At 33.2% G+C, this 15,993-nt stretch overlaps 1 protein-coding gene across 2 annotated transcripts; it reads left to right on the forward strand.

Annotated features, from left to right (window-relative positions):
• Positions 1-187: 187 nt before the first annotated feature.
• Positions 188-14,987, forward strand: LOC145321997 (protein kintoun-like). Of its 2 annotated transcripts, XM_080163724.1 has the most exons (14): positions 188-479; positions 1,290-1,432; positions 1,760-2,117; positions 2,476-2,586; positions 4,440-5,288; positions 5,740-5,834; positions 6,359-6,446; positions 9,829-9,915; positions 10,255-10,461; positions 10,865-10,932; positions 11,468-11,560; positions 12,169-12,257; positions 12,880-13,145; positions 14,352-14,987. In XM_080163724.1, the coding sequence occupies exons 1-14, from the start codon at positions 231-233 to the stop codon at positions 14,526-14,528; spliced, it is 2,880 nt and encodes a 959-aa protein (XP_080019850.1). In that variant the 5' UTR covers positions 188-230; the 3' UTR covers positions 14,529-14,987. The 2 variants fall into 2 exon arrangements, 1 of the variants encoding a protein (XP_080019850.1); XR_013880480.1 differs by lacking the exons at positions 12,880-13,145; positions 14,352-14,987 and having other exon boundaries at positions 11,468-11,624.
• Positions 14,988-15,993: the final 1,006 nt, after the last annotated feature.

The following is a 15,993-nucleotide window of genomic DNA, read 5'->3' on the forward strand; positions in this document are numbered from 1 at the left end:
ATTTGTCGTCAATTTAGCTTGCTTATATGGTTTTCATTTATTAGTCATTTATTTCATCCAGTAGTTGTGCAGGGGATGTGTTATAGTTATCTTAGCCAGCTGTGATCACCACTTTATTAGAGTAAATGAAAATCTGGTGCAACATCCAAGTAATAGTATATCCATTACACACACCACTTGTAATACACAACACGCAAATATTTCCATCCAATTCCAGAGACTTTCAAAACATGATGGCCGCAACAACTACTACCAATCATAAAAACCATAAAAACGGTTTTAATTTGACCCGAGCCGAGGTTGACAGGCTCGAGTCCGCCCTCAAGGATGAAACTTTTGTCAAGCTGTTGGCGGACTACGCCCGCGAGCTGGCGGACCCCGCTAAAAAGGCGGTCTACGAGGCGGAGATTGCCCAGCTAGAGGCGGAACGTGGCTATGATGTCTCCTTTATCCATCCTAAGCCGGGATATGTCATTAAGGTAAAAATTATTTAAATTTGATAAAAAAAAATTCTTAATCGTCATATTCTTATCAATTTATAAATATACGTTTTTTTCTTCAAATTAAGGTATTAGAAGTGCGTTTACACCTGTAACGCACCTTAACAGCTCGCGCGCGCACGTGATTAATATAAATAAAAGATAAATTCCATGATAAATATATAAATTAATTACTAAATATGCTATCTACACCATTGTCAGTAATTTATTTCAAAGGTAATTGTATAGAATTTTAACTTTGCACTGTAATATTGTTATCAACATTGTTAAATGGTACAATTTGCTTTTGGATGGCCTTAAAGTTTGAAGTTAGTGTACTGTAAAATAGAACCTGGAACGGTGAGAGATCCCTTTGTACAGACAGACACGCACAATGACATTCTGTTGTCACCCATTGAAATGTTTATTTTTAAATGACTTGTCATTTTAAGAGGCAAATTACAGTAAGGATTTTGTCGACAAAATTTGTTAAAAGACTTTTAATATGGAAAAATCCCATGAAACTCAGTTTTTGTTCACTTTAAACATTCTTTTCAATTATGTAACATTTTCCTATAAATACCTATAAGTATTAAGGGCTTAATTTGAATGAACATCAAAATTTTGTTACAGACATCAAAGGCTTCGATTATAAAATGACGCGCTAAATGCACAAAAAAAAACTGTTTTACTGGAGTTTTATGTCCATCCTGTTTTCTTTATCAATAATAAAGGAGGTCATGATACATATATTTATGTAAAAGCACCCAATATTAGCATTGTATTAAATAAAATGAATATTTTTTTCAGGTTGAAGAGAAGGAAACTAAGCAGAAGATTTTCATTAATATTTGTAGTGAGGTCCAGATAGGGACCCCCACAAGTGTGTCCACCAGCCAAGGGGGTCAGTCTGGACTCAAATGGTCCATTCCTTATTCTTTATCCAAGCCCAGGTATAGTTATATCCTATTTTGCCATTGAATCAAATTTCCTTGCTTAAACTTGTATAAAAAAAAACTGTTTTAGGAATGTGAATGTTCTGCATTAATATTGTAGGTACCTTCAGATTTTTTCTTTTGTCACTTTTTATCTTCTATGAAAAAATTCCTTTATCTTAATGAATGTAGATTTGTAGAATATACGTGGATATTATGACAGGGGGAAAAGGGTTGTCAGTTTGTTCATCCAGTAAGAAGGGTGGGAAGATAGTTTTACTTTGTTAAGAGAACACGAAAATCTGATGCAAGATTCAAGTAATAATATATCAATTTATTTTTTAGGGAGGATGTGGACAACAAAGGCTCTGGCTGTGTCGTATACGACGCCATTTTCCATCCTGACACTCTGTACCTGGCCTCTAGAGACACCAGGATCAAAACTCTGGTCCACAACACGGCATTTGATGCGCTCAAGTCAACCTTCAAGGTCCAAGTGGACGCTAGTCAGATTAAATATCCAAAACTAAAATTCAAAGGAGTCTTTCACCCGACTGTTATTCGCAAACCAAAAAATATTTCCCCTGAAGTTTCTATAGGCGGGTCAGGTGACCAGGCAGAGAGTACAATTGAATTTTTGGAAAAGGCTGTTCATATTACCCCATCTTATTCTATCAAGTACAGAAGTCCGACAGATATTCAGGTATAATTTTTTTTATTCTTTAAAGTTTATAATATCTATGCAAACAAATTATTTTTGACATAAAAATAACTACAATCAGGGTCATTAATTGGTTAAAATGTTTGCATTTTAAGAATTAGTTTTATTTGCAAAATCACTGCAAAGGATTGTATTTGTTTTGTTTTGCCGTGGAGAAAAAGGTTAAATCTATTAAACATGGCAGGTGTCCTAAGTTATCATAATTTTAACATAAAAAATCATGTTTTTAATTTCTAAGCACCCTGTTTTATGAGATCTCTAAACAGATAGATTCCTCCTCCCTTTGTTATATAATATCATCTAATAAACATAGTATTTCAACATAATATTAATATTGCAGGATTTCCTACTGCAATCTACGGACGTTCTGTCCTCCCGTCCCAAGGAGATGATTGTCGAAATTCAGCTCCCAAAATTGGACTCTGCTGCCAATCTTGATTTGGATGTTCAGGTGATTATTAAAGTACTAGGTATCAGGATGGGTCAGGAAACATTGGGCTATTTATTTAACTAGTCCCCAAAGTTTGATTATAACGTTTTCTTATTTGTTGGCTTAATAACTTTGGACTCTATTATTGAATTTTAATTGGTTGGTTTAAGTTGAGTGTCTAAATGTTTTAACCACTAATTGTAATCTACAGAAGGGTTTATTTTGTTTATCATCATTGGGGATAAATATTTTTTTACCAGCCATTGTCATACTCATATCACTCTATCTCTGACTAGGTATTTTCTGATTCTTACAAGTTTTAGATTCCTGTTATTGCTACAATACTAAAACATTATCATACATTTGATCAAATTTATTAGAACAAGTTGAACTTGAATATTTTGGAGAAATATCATTTTTGTACCTAGGAATTCCAGGGATCTAAAGGGATAATAAATTGATGTACATGCCATTCTCCATTGATAATGAATAAAATTACCCTTTGTGTAGATTTGAATTGTTTGCTGAATAGTTTGGACTATTACTAGTTAGGAACCAGCCAACCAAAATTTGTTTAGATATAATGAATAAGTTAATGTCGTTATAAATCGTTGGGTACAAGTGTAATATACAGTTAAATATCCCTTCCTCCCTTAAGAATATTAAGCATGTTTTTACATGTGTCGTGTTATCTAATATTCTGTTTTGAAAATTCAGTATTGCATGCTTCCTTATCTTAAATGTAATGTATTTATAGAATTTGATTGATAAGAATTACTGGGTCATAACAAAAACAAGAATGACAACATCCATAAGTATATACGGATCCACGACAACGTAGGAGTCCCAAACGTAGGAGTGGAAAAACATCGGAGTGGACAACGCAGGAGTCCCAAACGTCGGAGTGGGACAAACGTCGGAGTGGACAAACGCAGGATTTTAAACGCAGGAGTCCCAAATTTTTTTTTTCAATTTTTTATTTTTTTTTTATTTTTTAGGTATTTAATTTTCAATTTGAAATTTTTTTCCATTTGAATTTTTTTTTCAATTTAGAATTTTTTTTCAATTTTGAATTTTTTTTATCCCCCCCTTTATCGGTCCCCTTATTTTTCTTAGTTAGGTTAGGTTAGGTTATAGGCCAGGGGGCCGAGCGCTGCGGCTAGGCAGGCTAGGGGGCCGAGCGCTGCGGCCATAACCATTATTTTGTAGACAGGGGTATAAAAAAATTTCAAAATTGTCATATTATTAAAATAGTGGACACTCCTGCGTTTTACTTAAGCAATGTCCACTCCGACGTTTCTCCCACTCCTATGTTTGTCCACTCCGATGTTTGGGACTCTTGCGTTTGGGACTCTTGTGTTTGTCCACTCCGACGTTTGGGACTCCTACGTTTGGGGTAGGACCGTATATACTATGTAGCGAATTAAAAATACCATAGATAGGAATACGGACAAGGAGATTAAAAGAGCATTTGTAAAATAGAAAATATGTTATTAAAGAAAACCTTTCTTGCGTATTTTTAAAATTTTATTTTAATAGATTTAGTTTGTATTTTGACTGACGGACCGACGGACAAAATAAATTACATATTGAATACTCGTCATTGGTACAGTGAATCTTCACACAAAAAAAATCAGCCTTATGTCTTGAATATCAGTCGAGAAAAACACATTTAGTCCTTAGCGTTACGTACTGACGGACAGACAGGTTAAGGGAATTATAGAGTAACTTCGCTACAGATAATTGACATGGCAGAAAATGCATTTAATAAAACGAATATTTCCACGAAATGGACCTAGTTAAAAGTTGCTAAATTCCTTTCATGGAACTAACCAAATCTTTTATACTTTTAATATATATTTTTATGTTTTCAGGAAAAAAATTTGTCTCTCATTCGTGATACTCCTCCCAAGCATAAACTAACAGTCGAGCTTCCCTACCCGGTGGACGAGAACAATGGCAACGCCAAGTTTGATAAGTCCAAAAAGTGTTTAATCGTAACACTGCCCGTAAAACCTGCCGCTCCCCTCATGAAAACCGAGCGGCTGAGTTCTAATGATAGCGGCATTGATATGGAGGAAATATCCGCCAGTAAAAATGGCGATGCTGCCGCCGCTACTGATGTTCATAAACATGTTGTTAATGGTGATAAAGTTGAAGGTTACAGGACAGGAGAAAAGATGGATAACAAATCTGTCAGCAAATGTGATAATAGTAACAAAAAGAAAAGATCTAAAGCGGGTAAGAAAGGCAAAAAAGAGAGAAAGGAGAGCGAAAGTTGTAGCTCTCCTCCACTAACCAGTGAAAACATTGTAAAAAATGGTGAAGAAATACCCAATTCTAACGTCGTTGAGTCAAATGATCGCAATGACGAAGCTGTTGTTGAAAATGTGATACAATCCATTGAGAATGAAAATGGTGTTGTTACGGGTGATGTAAATGTTGAAAATGATTTAATCGAGTCTAAAAATGCTGATATCATAAATAGTGAAATAAGAACTAAGATTGGCTTCCTCGAGGAGGACATAAGCTACTCACTGCCTAACTTTACTCACACAGTATTTGATGATATCATGATTCTTACCCTTGAAGTGAAGAATGTTTCTGAAGAGTCTATTGAGTTTGTCTGTTTTGACAAGTGGAAGAGTTTACATGTTAAGTTTGTTAGCCTTGGGTCTGGCCACTTTCCTATTCATCATGCATTCTATTTAGATTTCTTGCAGGTGTGTATTTTAGTAACACAGCTACTTGGTTACTAGATATATTTATTCTTCTGTTTTAAAATGTATTTGAGAAATGTATTAGGTTTACTCTGTATTATCTTCTTATAACTAGGGTTCTTAAGGGATAAGACAAAGAACGATAGGTAAATAATCTTATATCTCCTTTTTGCTAATTATAAATTATTGTTTGAAAACCAACAATTTTTTTATAGTCTCCTCCCTCTCCGCTAAAAACTAATATTATTTTAAAGTTCTAGTTTGTTGTTTTCTTTGATGATTTTATAAATATAAAAACATCTTTAAATTGTTATTGGATGAAATTTTTTTTTTTAAATATCAAAATATCCAATTGGACAAATTCCTTTAAAATTAAAAGATATAACCTATCAATTTGTTTCTGTTAAGAATCCAAATTTGATATTAAACTTCTATAAATCATCTTCCACTTTAGATTGGCAGCTTTGTAGAGGAAGATATTAGAATAGAATGTTGGGATAATAATGTGGTTCTCCAGTTTCCCTGGGTCAAATCTATGGCCCAGTTCAGGTATAATCATAATTATCATTTATTCTGTCTGTACGCCAGGTATATATAATTCAAATCGTGAAGGATAAATCCGCCCATTTTTGAACTATCAGCAACTCTGATATCGTAATAATCTTGTAGCTTTTATTTATCGGGAATCTAAATACTCTTCGGAAGAATCAGCTTAAAATATCTTGACAATTAGATTAGAATCCTAATAAAATAAGATTGTATGGTTTCCAACCTAGTTGAATTTCTGTCCCCTCTGCTTTCTGTATTTGCCCAATTTATATTCTGAAATACAGATTATTTCCTTATTTCAAAGTTCTTTCCTTGGAAAATATACACTTTGTCGCAAGCCCTTAGAGGCTCCTATGGGTACTTAAATGAGGCTTGGGGAGATTAACCGTCGACCTGCATATAATGGAAAAGTAAAACAAAATGAGAGGGTTTAATGTTATTAAGGGTAATTTCGCTTGCAATTAATGAGATCTTTCACAACAGACAGACATGCTTCTTTTGTAATATATAAAACGTACTTTTAGGGTTGGAGTGTCGAGTGGTGAATTGATGGATAAAGAGCATGCCATTCAGAAGTCGGCACCCATGGAACTTTCATTGAAGACGGACGAGGTAATATTTTTTGTGTGATTACTCTTTGTTTCTTGGGTTTATTTATATTATGCTTTTCATTTTAGGTGGCGCAGTAACTCTATATCTAAGACATGCCGTTGCAATTCGGTTCTTAATAAAACCACAATAAATCGAATTTTCATGTTGTATTAACAAAATGAACAATATGTTAATTGAGAATTACAGCCGGTGATAGTTTACATATTGATTTTTTACCTATAAAGGGGGGGGGGGTTAATGCAACCATCTCGTAATCAATGTACAGATGGCATTTAGAATTCGAATTTCGATCTGAAATTTTGCATGAGGAATCCTTGGTAGGTCTATTTTCCCTAAATCGAACAAAAAGTTGGAAAAGTAACGGCTGGCGGCTCAGCCGTATAGCCATTTTTACGCTATTTTGAAGGTAAATCCATCACGAAACATATCTTAACATAATACTCTTTCCCGCTCTAAAACGTTTTCAAACGGTTCTAGCTGGTAGTTGCTGGTACTAGAAATATAAAAAAATGATTTTTTTGTATCATTTCACTTGATTTAAAGCAAAAATATGTTTCAAAAGTTGATTCCTAAGTAATTTATGACAGATTTGCCCTAAAAATAGCCACAATAAAACGGCTAAACGGCTGAGCCGTTAGCCGTTACTTTTTCAACTTTTTGTTCGATTTAGGGAAAGGAAAATAGACCTACCAAGGATTACTCATGCAAAATTTCAGATATTTACTTAAGATATTTTTAATGGGTAATACTTAGATAGTAAGTATTACTTACAGCTTTGAAACCGATTAATATCTACTTGATTAGAACCGGTTCTGGGCCATACTGAAAAAACATTTATAGCATCGTATTACAGATAATTTTCATGAATATTTTAGGTGCATTATTTGCCAAGTGTACCACTTTTCTGCACTACCTCTCCGATTTTGTTAATACTCTATATTTTGGTCCGTTGGGTGATTCAAGGATGCTGGATGGCCAAAAAAAAGTTTCAGAGTCCCTGGATGTCTAGATATCTAGCTATCTATGAAGGTAGGTAACAAAAATTTAAAAAACACCCATTTTTTCACAATTTTAAAAATTAATTTTTTCATCAATCTTACATCCAACCTATACATTTTATACACCAAAATGATCGTTTATTCATGTAAAAAGCGCACATAATGATATTTTGGCCAAAACTTTAATTTTACAGGGTGTCCAACAAAAAGTGTATTTTGGATATCTAGCGTAATACCCAAAATACCTGTCCAAAAAAAATCATTTTTTTTGGCTTAAATCCTGTGTTTTATCTGTGGGCATATGTGGTATATAACGGTTCGGAGGACCCGGTACTATAAGGTTGTCAAATTTCACTTTGGGACACCCTGTAAATGTGATTTTTGTGTCTGTAGAGCTAAAACTTGGTCCAAATTGGCTATTTTTTTCAAATTACGCTAATATGTGTCTTAGTATGTTTGGCCATAGTGTTTTCTGACCAGATCAATATTTTCCTATTTTTTGGACACCCTGTATTTTCAAAAAAAGAGAAAATTTTTTTTTGATTTTTCAAAATTTTTTTTCTATTTTTAAGTTACTTAAAACTGTCATATAGATACAGATTTTGACTAATAACAATAATATTTGCCTATTTTACAAATTTTTACACTTTTGGAACACCCTGTGCATGTTTTTGAAAAATGATGGTTATTGCCCATTTTTGGGGGTAAGAAGTCGTTTTAGGGCCATATACTATTTCTTCATTTTTGTAGAACTTTCCAAGACACATCATTTGTTATTTATGCAAAAACCGCAAAAAACGAACCGTTTTGCCATTATTCACAGCCAAAGGCGGAATTTTTGACGTTTTTTGCCGTTCCCGAGGTTCTAATGGGCATTAGTAGTAAGAAGACGTTGATTTATCAAGATTACTCTGAAATACTTTTATTTAGGAAATTTAATTTACTAAATTTCATGTGAAGTAAAATTTTTTGTATATCCAACCGATTTTTGTCAAAAGGACTTTCAAATGCACACGATTTATGTTTCTTTTATTACTTATGTTATAGCAATTATTTATATTATATTCACTTTATTTTCTTGTTTTAACAATTGAAATCCATCTCGACCAAAAACGGTTAGCTGCACAAAAAATTTGACTTTATATGAAATTTAGAAAATTAAATTTCCTAAATAAAAGTATTTCAGAGTGATCTTGATAAATCAACGTCTTCTTACCAAAAATGCGTAATAAATCCTCGGGAACGGCAAAAAACGTCAAAAATTTCGCCTTTGGCGGTAAATAACGGCAAAACGGTTCGTTTTTTGCGGTTTTTGCATAAATAACAAATGATGTGCCTTGAAAAGTTCTACAAAAATGAAGAAATAGTATATGGCCCTAAAACGACTTCTTACCCCCAAAAATGGGCAATAACCATCATTTTTCAAAAACATGCACAGGGTGTTCCAAAAGTGTAAAAATTTGTAAAATAGGCAAATATTATTGTTATTAGTCAAAATCTGTATCTATATGACAGTTTTAAGTAACTTAAAAATAAAAAAAAAATTTTGAAAAAACAAAAAAAAATTTTCTCTTTTTTTGAAAATACAGGGTGTCCAAAAAATAGGAAAATATTGATCTGGTCAGAAAACACTATGGCCAAACATACTAAGACACATATTAGCGTAATTTGAAAAAAATAGCCAATTTGGACCAAGTTTTAGCTCTACAGACACAAAAATCACATTTACAGGGTGTCCCAAAGTGAAATTTGACAACCTTATAGTACCGGGTCCTCCGAACCGTTATATACCACATATGCCCACAGATAAAACACAGGATTTAAGCCAAAAAAAATGATTTTTTTTGGACAGGTATTTTGGGTATTACGCTAGATATCCAAAATACACTTTTTGTTGGACACCCTGTAAAATTAAAGTTTTGGCCAAAATATCATTGTGTGCGCTTTTTGCATGAATAAACGATCATTTTGGTGTATAAAATGTATAGGTTGAATGTAAGATTGATGAAAAAATTAATTTTTAAAATTGTGAAAAAATGGGTGTTTTTTAAATTTTTGTTACCTACCTTCATAGATAGCTAGATATCTAGACATCCAGGGACTCTGAAACTTTTTTTTGGCCATCCAGCATCCTTGAATCACCCAACGGACCAAAATATAGAGTATTAACAAAATCGGAGAGGTAGTGCAGAAAAGTGGTACACTTGGCAAATAATGCACCTTTAATAAAAATCATAAAATATAAACCAGTTTTGTTAGCCTGGCCTTAGGCCCCTCGGGGCTTAGAAAACTTGTTTTAATCGTAATTATCTTATTATTCTTTATTTGATATCCGCGGAAAGCACTCTATAATACGATGCGATAAATAACTAATATTTACCTAGGAAAACAAGTCACCCAAAGATAAGAAGTTTAAGTCCACAGATGAGAAACACCCCAAAAAGATGAATTCAGACTCGCCTGATAAAAAGGTAAACATATTTGTTAATGTAGCCAAGCTACCCCATAATTCTTGTTTATTAGTTGAACTCGGCGACTTGATTTTGATTTGAATTTACGTTTTACAATCTTATACAAAACCACAGACGCCAAAAATATTATTGGTGGGAAACACCAATTTTTAGCACCATAACTTTTTAAAAAAGATTGGGTTTATAATAACATCTTTCTTGATACATTATGTTTTTATGCTGTCACTTTTTTATTGTAACCAATACTTAGGAAACTGATGAAAGTAATAAAGATTTATTGATAGGGCCTAGATTTACAGTAAATGTGACGACATGGCGTTAATTTATTTATTTTTTCAGAAAGCCAACAAGGATGAAAAGAAAATTGAGAGCAAGGAAACAAAAACAAGCGAAACTGCCGAGAAGTCTGGCAGTGAACCACAAGATTTTACCAGCGTCCGTGACCGGCACAGCTCAGGGGAATCTATCGACAGTAGCATGTCGATGTCACCATACGATACCATCCTTCTGGAGCAACAGCATATCAAGCACTTGGAACAACTGCAGGCACACACAATTATACATTTATTTGCACAGATTAATTTGTTTTGTATACCTACTAAAACAAACAAAAAATTCGGTGAAGTTGGAAGTTATAAAGTTGCCGTTTTAAATCAGTTTTACTGCGTAAAATAGAAATACCTACATTTTGAATAACAAAGTATAATGGTTTATTTAATCCCAGGCAAAGACATTATATCTGGAGTATATACTTCAGTTTTTCACTGAGTGCCCCAAAAAGTGTAAAATCAATCCTAAAGGATATCTGTTATTGAAGTTGGGCGTAGTTTTTACATTATGATTTCTGAAGGACATATTTAAAGGTGAACTGTTTAATGATTAATTTTAAATTTCTAATATGCCGATAATATTAACTACCAATAAATTCTATAATTTTCTGTGACTGAAGGAAAAAGAGGAGTTGAAAGAAACCGGTTCGGATAGCGAAGAAGATGGAACCAGAAAACAAATGCAAAGGTAAAGGGGTAGTTTCACGAAATGCATTTGAACTTAATTTAGTGAACCGCATATTTTATCCTGGTTAAATGGTTAAACTTCATTTATATAGCATATATTTGAAATAAATTAAATTTTCTACCACGTAGTTTTTAAAAAATCAAGACTTGAAAATTGTCTTTTTGTGATATATGCAATTTAAATATATGCGGTTCACTAAATTAAGTTCAAATGCATTTCGTGAAACTACCCCTTTAGTTGCGCATCCTCTTTATTATATGTATAATTCTATTTGTCAGTTTTATTTAAACTTACAATATCATTTTTTGCCATATTTTAACAAGTTTTCCTCGTATTTCAAAGTAGGATGTGTGTGCGTCTGTTTAAATTTTGCGTATCTTCGCCATTTTTTTATGATTATTTTAGAACAAGAAAACATCTAATTACCTAAACCTCTACTAACATCAATACTTTAAGAAAAAGCAATTCTGGTTGAGCTTGGATACTTTTTTGTTCTTAGATATTTTTGCGAAAACACTCTTTTTTTCTGTTTTAGATCCGTATCAGTAGAGGAGGGTGTAAAAATGGCTGTGATGAAACCAAGAAGTATATTAAAAAGAACAAGTATGCCCTCTCTTGTTGGGTCCAGGTATGATTATTAAACCAAGAAGTATATTAAAAAAAACAAGTATGCCCTCTCTTGTTGGGTCCAGGTATGAATATTAAACCAAGAAATATATTATAAAAACAAGTATGACCTCTCTTGTTGGTTCCAGGTATGATTATTAGACCAACAAGTATGCCCTCTCTTGTTGGGTCCAGGTATGATTATTAAACCAACAAGTATGCCCTCTCTTGTTAGGTCCAGGTATGATTATTATACCAAAGAGTAGGTAATTTTTTTCATTTATGAAAACGTGCTTTCCCCCAAACCAAAAAAAACACGTTTTAGTTACTTTAAGTAGCATACAACAACTCCAGTGAGATTAAAATAATTTCTACAGTTAAAGATTTTGTTTTTATTGGATTAATGTATAAGAATAGAGGGAGAATGAGTTGTATTTAACTGCCCAAATGTCAAAAACCCTGTCCCGATTTTATTATAGGGTCTTTGAAATCAGCTAATAGCGCCAAAAGAACAAACACTACCAAGTCCCTACAATAGATCAGAAAGCAATTTAATAGCAGACGAAAAGGGTCCACGGGTAGTTTACTGGATCATATATCCATATAATACTTATACATTTATTTTTGCAGGTTTCGTTGTTATTCTGAGTCTAACATGTCAGAAGATATGGGTAGTGTTGGACAGCTGAGCGCTGGAATCAGCGAAACTACTATCTCAGGTATATATTATCTTAAAGGTGGTGTCCATCAAAGCGCCTATGGAGCACTGGAACCGCCTGCACTTATTTTTTCCTATGCCTTAACCATGCGATTGGCACTAAACTGCTCAGTGGTGGGCTACCCAGAAGTGATAAAAATATTTTCTCTTTATAAATATGTATACATTTTTATTCACAATTCACAAAAAAAGTATAGAAAATATTGCATAGAAAATGCAATATGTAATAGCAATAGATATATCATATAATAATAAGTATATCAAATAAGAACATGATTCATTATAATTGTTATATTGTATTAACAAGTAATAATCCATAGCTACCAACGTACATATAAAGAATCAAAACTAATATCGTTAACTAAAGAAATAAGAGTTATGAGAGGGGGAGGGGGGGATCTGGGGATAGTTAACTACCTTAGAAATAGGAATAGGTTTGTAAAGAAAATAATTTGAACAATTACTAAAATATATAATACATATGAGTAAAAAAAAATAAATTACAATATTTTGTGGAAATTTTATTCGTTAAAATTTTAGTTAATAATCATTGGGAATTTATATCAATTTATCGTCCATTGTCTTATCCCTTGAGATCTATGGAAAAATATTATCTTTTATAGAAGAGGGCGAAACAATCAAGAAAACTGTCAGATTTGCAGAGAAAACCCAACAGAAACTGTACAGAATAGGATCTAGTATTATGGACGCCAAGAGGAGGGCTATACGACGCAAGAAAACGGCTGAACGGAAGCGTAGATTGTCAGAAGGGGACACTGTTGAGGTTGTTGGTAACATCCCACAGGCGAATGGCAACAGCATAGCAGCAGCTAAGACATCAGCTGGACAACCAAAGGCGGCGAGTCTAGACTCGAACAATTGGGAACAGGTAATTTTGCTAACCTAATCTAACTATTTTAAACCATATAGAACCGAACTTAACCTAACCTAATATATAAGTGAGGATTAAGTTATCAAATGCTTTGTTGATGAAAATTGTCACTTATAAGACGACTTTTACAAAGCATTTGATCCAACTAAAAAAATATTTGTTATTTGTTAAGGAGGCCGGGGTCATTAAACTGTTCCATTATACTAGTCTCTTAAAGTTTTACGATTTCCGATTTGTATTAAATCCTTTTGGACTTTATTTTTAAATCTTTAGTTTTTGAAACCTCTAGTGTTTACCTAAACTTTATACCAGTAATTCTAATTTACAGAAAGGGTAGGTAATATATATCATAATTGGGAGTGTACATCAATTTATCGCCGTTTGGCTTACTGCAATTTACCTTACATTATTAGATTTCTTCCAACAAGATTATCTTTCTGTTTTAGAAATGTAACGCTTATGTTTTTGAAATTAATTAAATGTATGGGGGGGGGGGGCTTCTCGTTTGTTTCCTTACCTATTGCTTTAAGGTAGGTGAGGTTATATTTGGTACTGAGTTGCCCCGCAGGGTTACGGCCCTTCGAGTCCGCAGTGGTTAGGCATAGAAGAAAAGTGGGGTTGTGGGTTAAAAAGTGATTGATGGGCTGTTTGATGGGAAGCTCTATCTATTGTTACATAAACCAATTCCACAATTTCCCTCCCGTCTCATTTCCACTGTTGTTAAGTCACATTGACAAGCTCTAATCTGTAAATAGATGCACTGCACACCTAGTGTCAATCTTTTTAGTCCCACTCATGGTTTTGCTTATTTAGCCCTCATTCATAATTTTAGTTTTGAATTTACATCTTAACAAAACAAATTTGCTCTAATGATGTTGTTATATTGTTATTGCTGCACTTTATAATGGTTTATCTCTAATACAAAGTAGAACTCTGTCTGTCCGTCCGCCCGTCTGTCTGAAGCTTAATATTTAAGTAACCACTGAACCGATTAGGCTCTATTTTTCAGGGAATATACTTACTGGTCCTGTGATGGTTTTAAGCTATTCGCTTGAGGGATGGGACAACCCCAATCCCTCCCCCCCAAAAAAATTTAGTTGAACCAATGCAGTCCACACTACCTCTTGAGGCATAAAAAGCCCCTAGAGACAAGGGGCGAGCCCGCTAAGTTTCTTTAAAAATACTAATTCTTTATTGCTCTAGGAATCCCACGATGATTCCGGACTTTCCTCCTCTCTGGAAGAAACCACGATCATTGACGGAGAGGCAGGTAACCAAGCCAACAAGGATGACAACAACCAGAAGAGCAAGAAGCGGACCAAGAAAAGAACCAAAACATTCTCCATGAGCAATGACTTGATATTTGATCTCGATATTTAACTCTCAATAATATTTTACACTATTCTTATTATCACTATTATACACTTTATATATTTGTCACTAAAATTAAATACTTATTTATGAAGTAAAAATAATGAAATAATTTATTTATTAATTGGAGTTATACGGAGTACAATTTGTTACCCAATTTCAAAAAGAAAAAAATATTTTCTGTTATCCATTTATGTAGTTGTAAAAGCATCCACCCACTAGTTGTAGTTGTAGCACTGAATTTACCAAATTGCAGAACAGTCCATATTTAACTACTGTAAAAGTTGTACATTTCCAGATTAATGTAAATTATAATTGCTAATATTATGCAGGAATTTTCAAAATTCTAAACCTAAAATGTTTAAAAATCCCGTTGTGAAATTGTTCAATATTATCTACATACACATTCATCTTTGTTTATTTATGTTTTTATTTCTATTTTTTGAAATAATATGTTAAATGATTTAAGCTCGTTTTTTTTGTTTTCAATTATGATAGGGTTATTAATTTCAGGGATATATAGATTGGACAGTAGGCTAACAATCAAGGCTTTACCGTGTCTTTTCAAACCATCATCAATCTTAGTAGAGAAGCTACTCTATAATTCTTAATGTTTGCAATAAACAAAGAATGGGGGGGGGGAGGAAACGTGAATTTCTCGGCTTCTATTTAAGATACACAGCTGCAACTTTTTGTTAACATTCCCTTCCTTGAGCAGCATAATTAAATTAACTATAAAACATCCATGGCGGTCACACTACTGTTTAGCAGGGTTTTTACTCTTTATATTTTTCACACTTTTCTCTATATCTTTGGTGATTACATCCAATTTTCAAAAAATTTGTAGATGAGGATGTAATAATTTGACTTCCCTTTGTTCTAGGGAAAACATCCATAGTGGTCTGACTGCTTTTGAGCAGGTTTTTGGCTAATTTTATATATTTTTCATGTCTGGTATTTTTGGTATGATTTAAGGGTATCAAAATTAAATTTCCAGCCATTCCTATGGAGTTTTAAAAGGATAACAAGTGATATACTTTTTCAGTTGGTAGGTATGTCACTTGGTATATCAATATAAAAAAAAATTTAAACATGTGCTCTTTAAATTTCCATGTTTGTGTTCCATTGAATATTTTTATGCTTCACTACATATAAATGTTGTCCTTGTTTTATAATTGAGTCTCGTCTTTAAATGATGTACAGGTAACTAATACCCCAATATCCTAAAACTTAGCCAGAAGAAGAAAAGTTGCATCATTCCTAGAACCCATAGTTTGTGATTAATTTCAGATCCATTATTCTGGCGCTCTCAGGGACAAGGGAATGATATTCTGACAAACAACTCTAAAGGAAAATTTCCCCTTTTCCTCCCCACCCCTCTTCAGATACATGACAAAATATACCATAAAATACTAAGTAAAGTTTCGTGATTTTTTGTAGAATTGTTGGTTAGAATAGCTACCCCTGTAGCACT

This window comes from Acartia tonsa, chromosome 6, assembly GCF_053477335.1.
Source record: "Acartia tonsa isolate MP-2025a chromosome 6, ASM5347733v1, whole genome shotgun sequence".
Lineage (NCBI taxonomy): Eukaryota > Metazoa > Arthropoda > Copepoda > Calanoida > Acartiidae > Acartia > Acartia tonsa.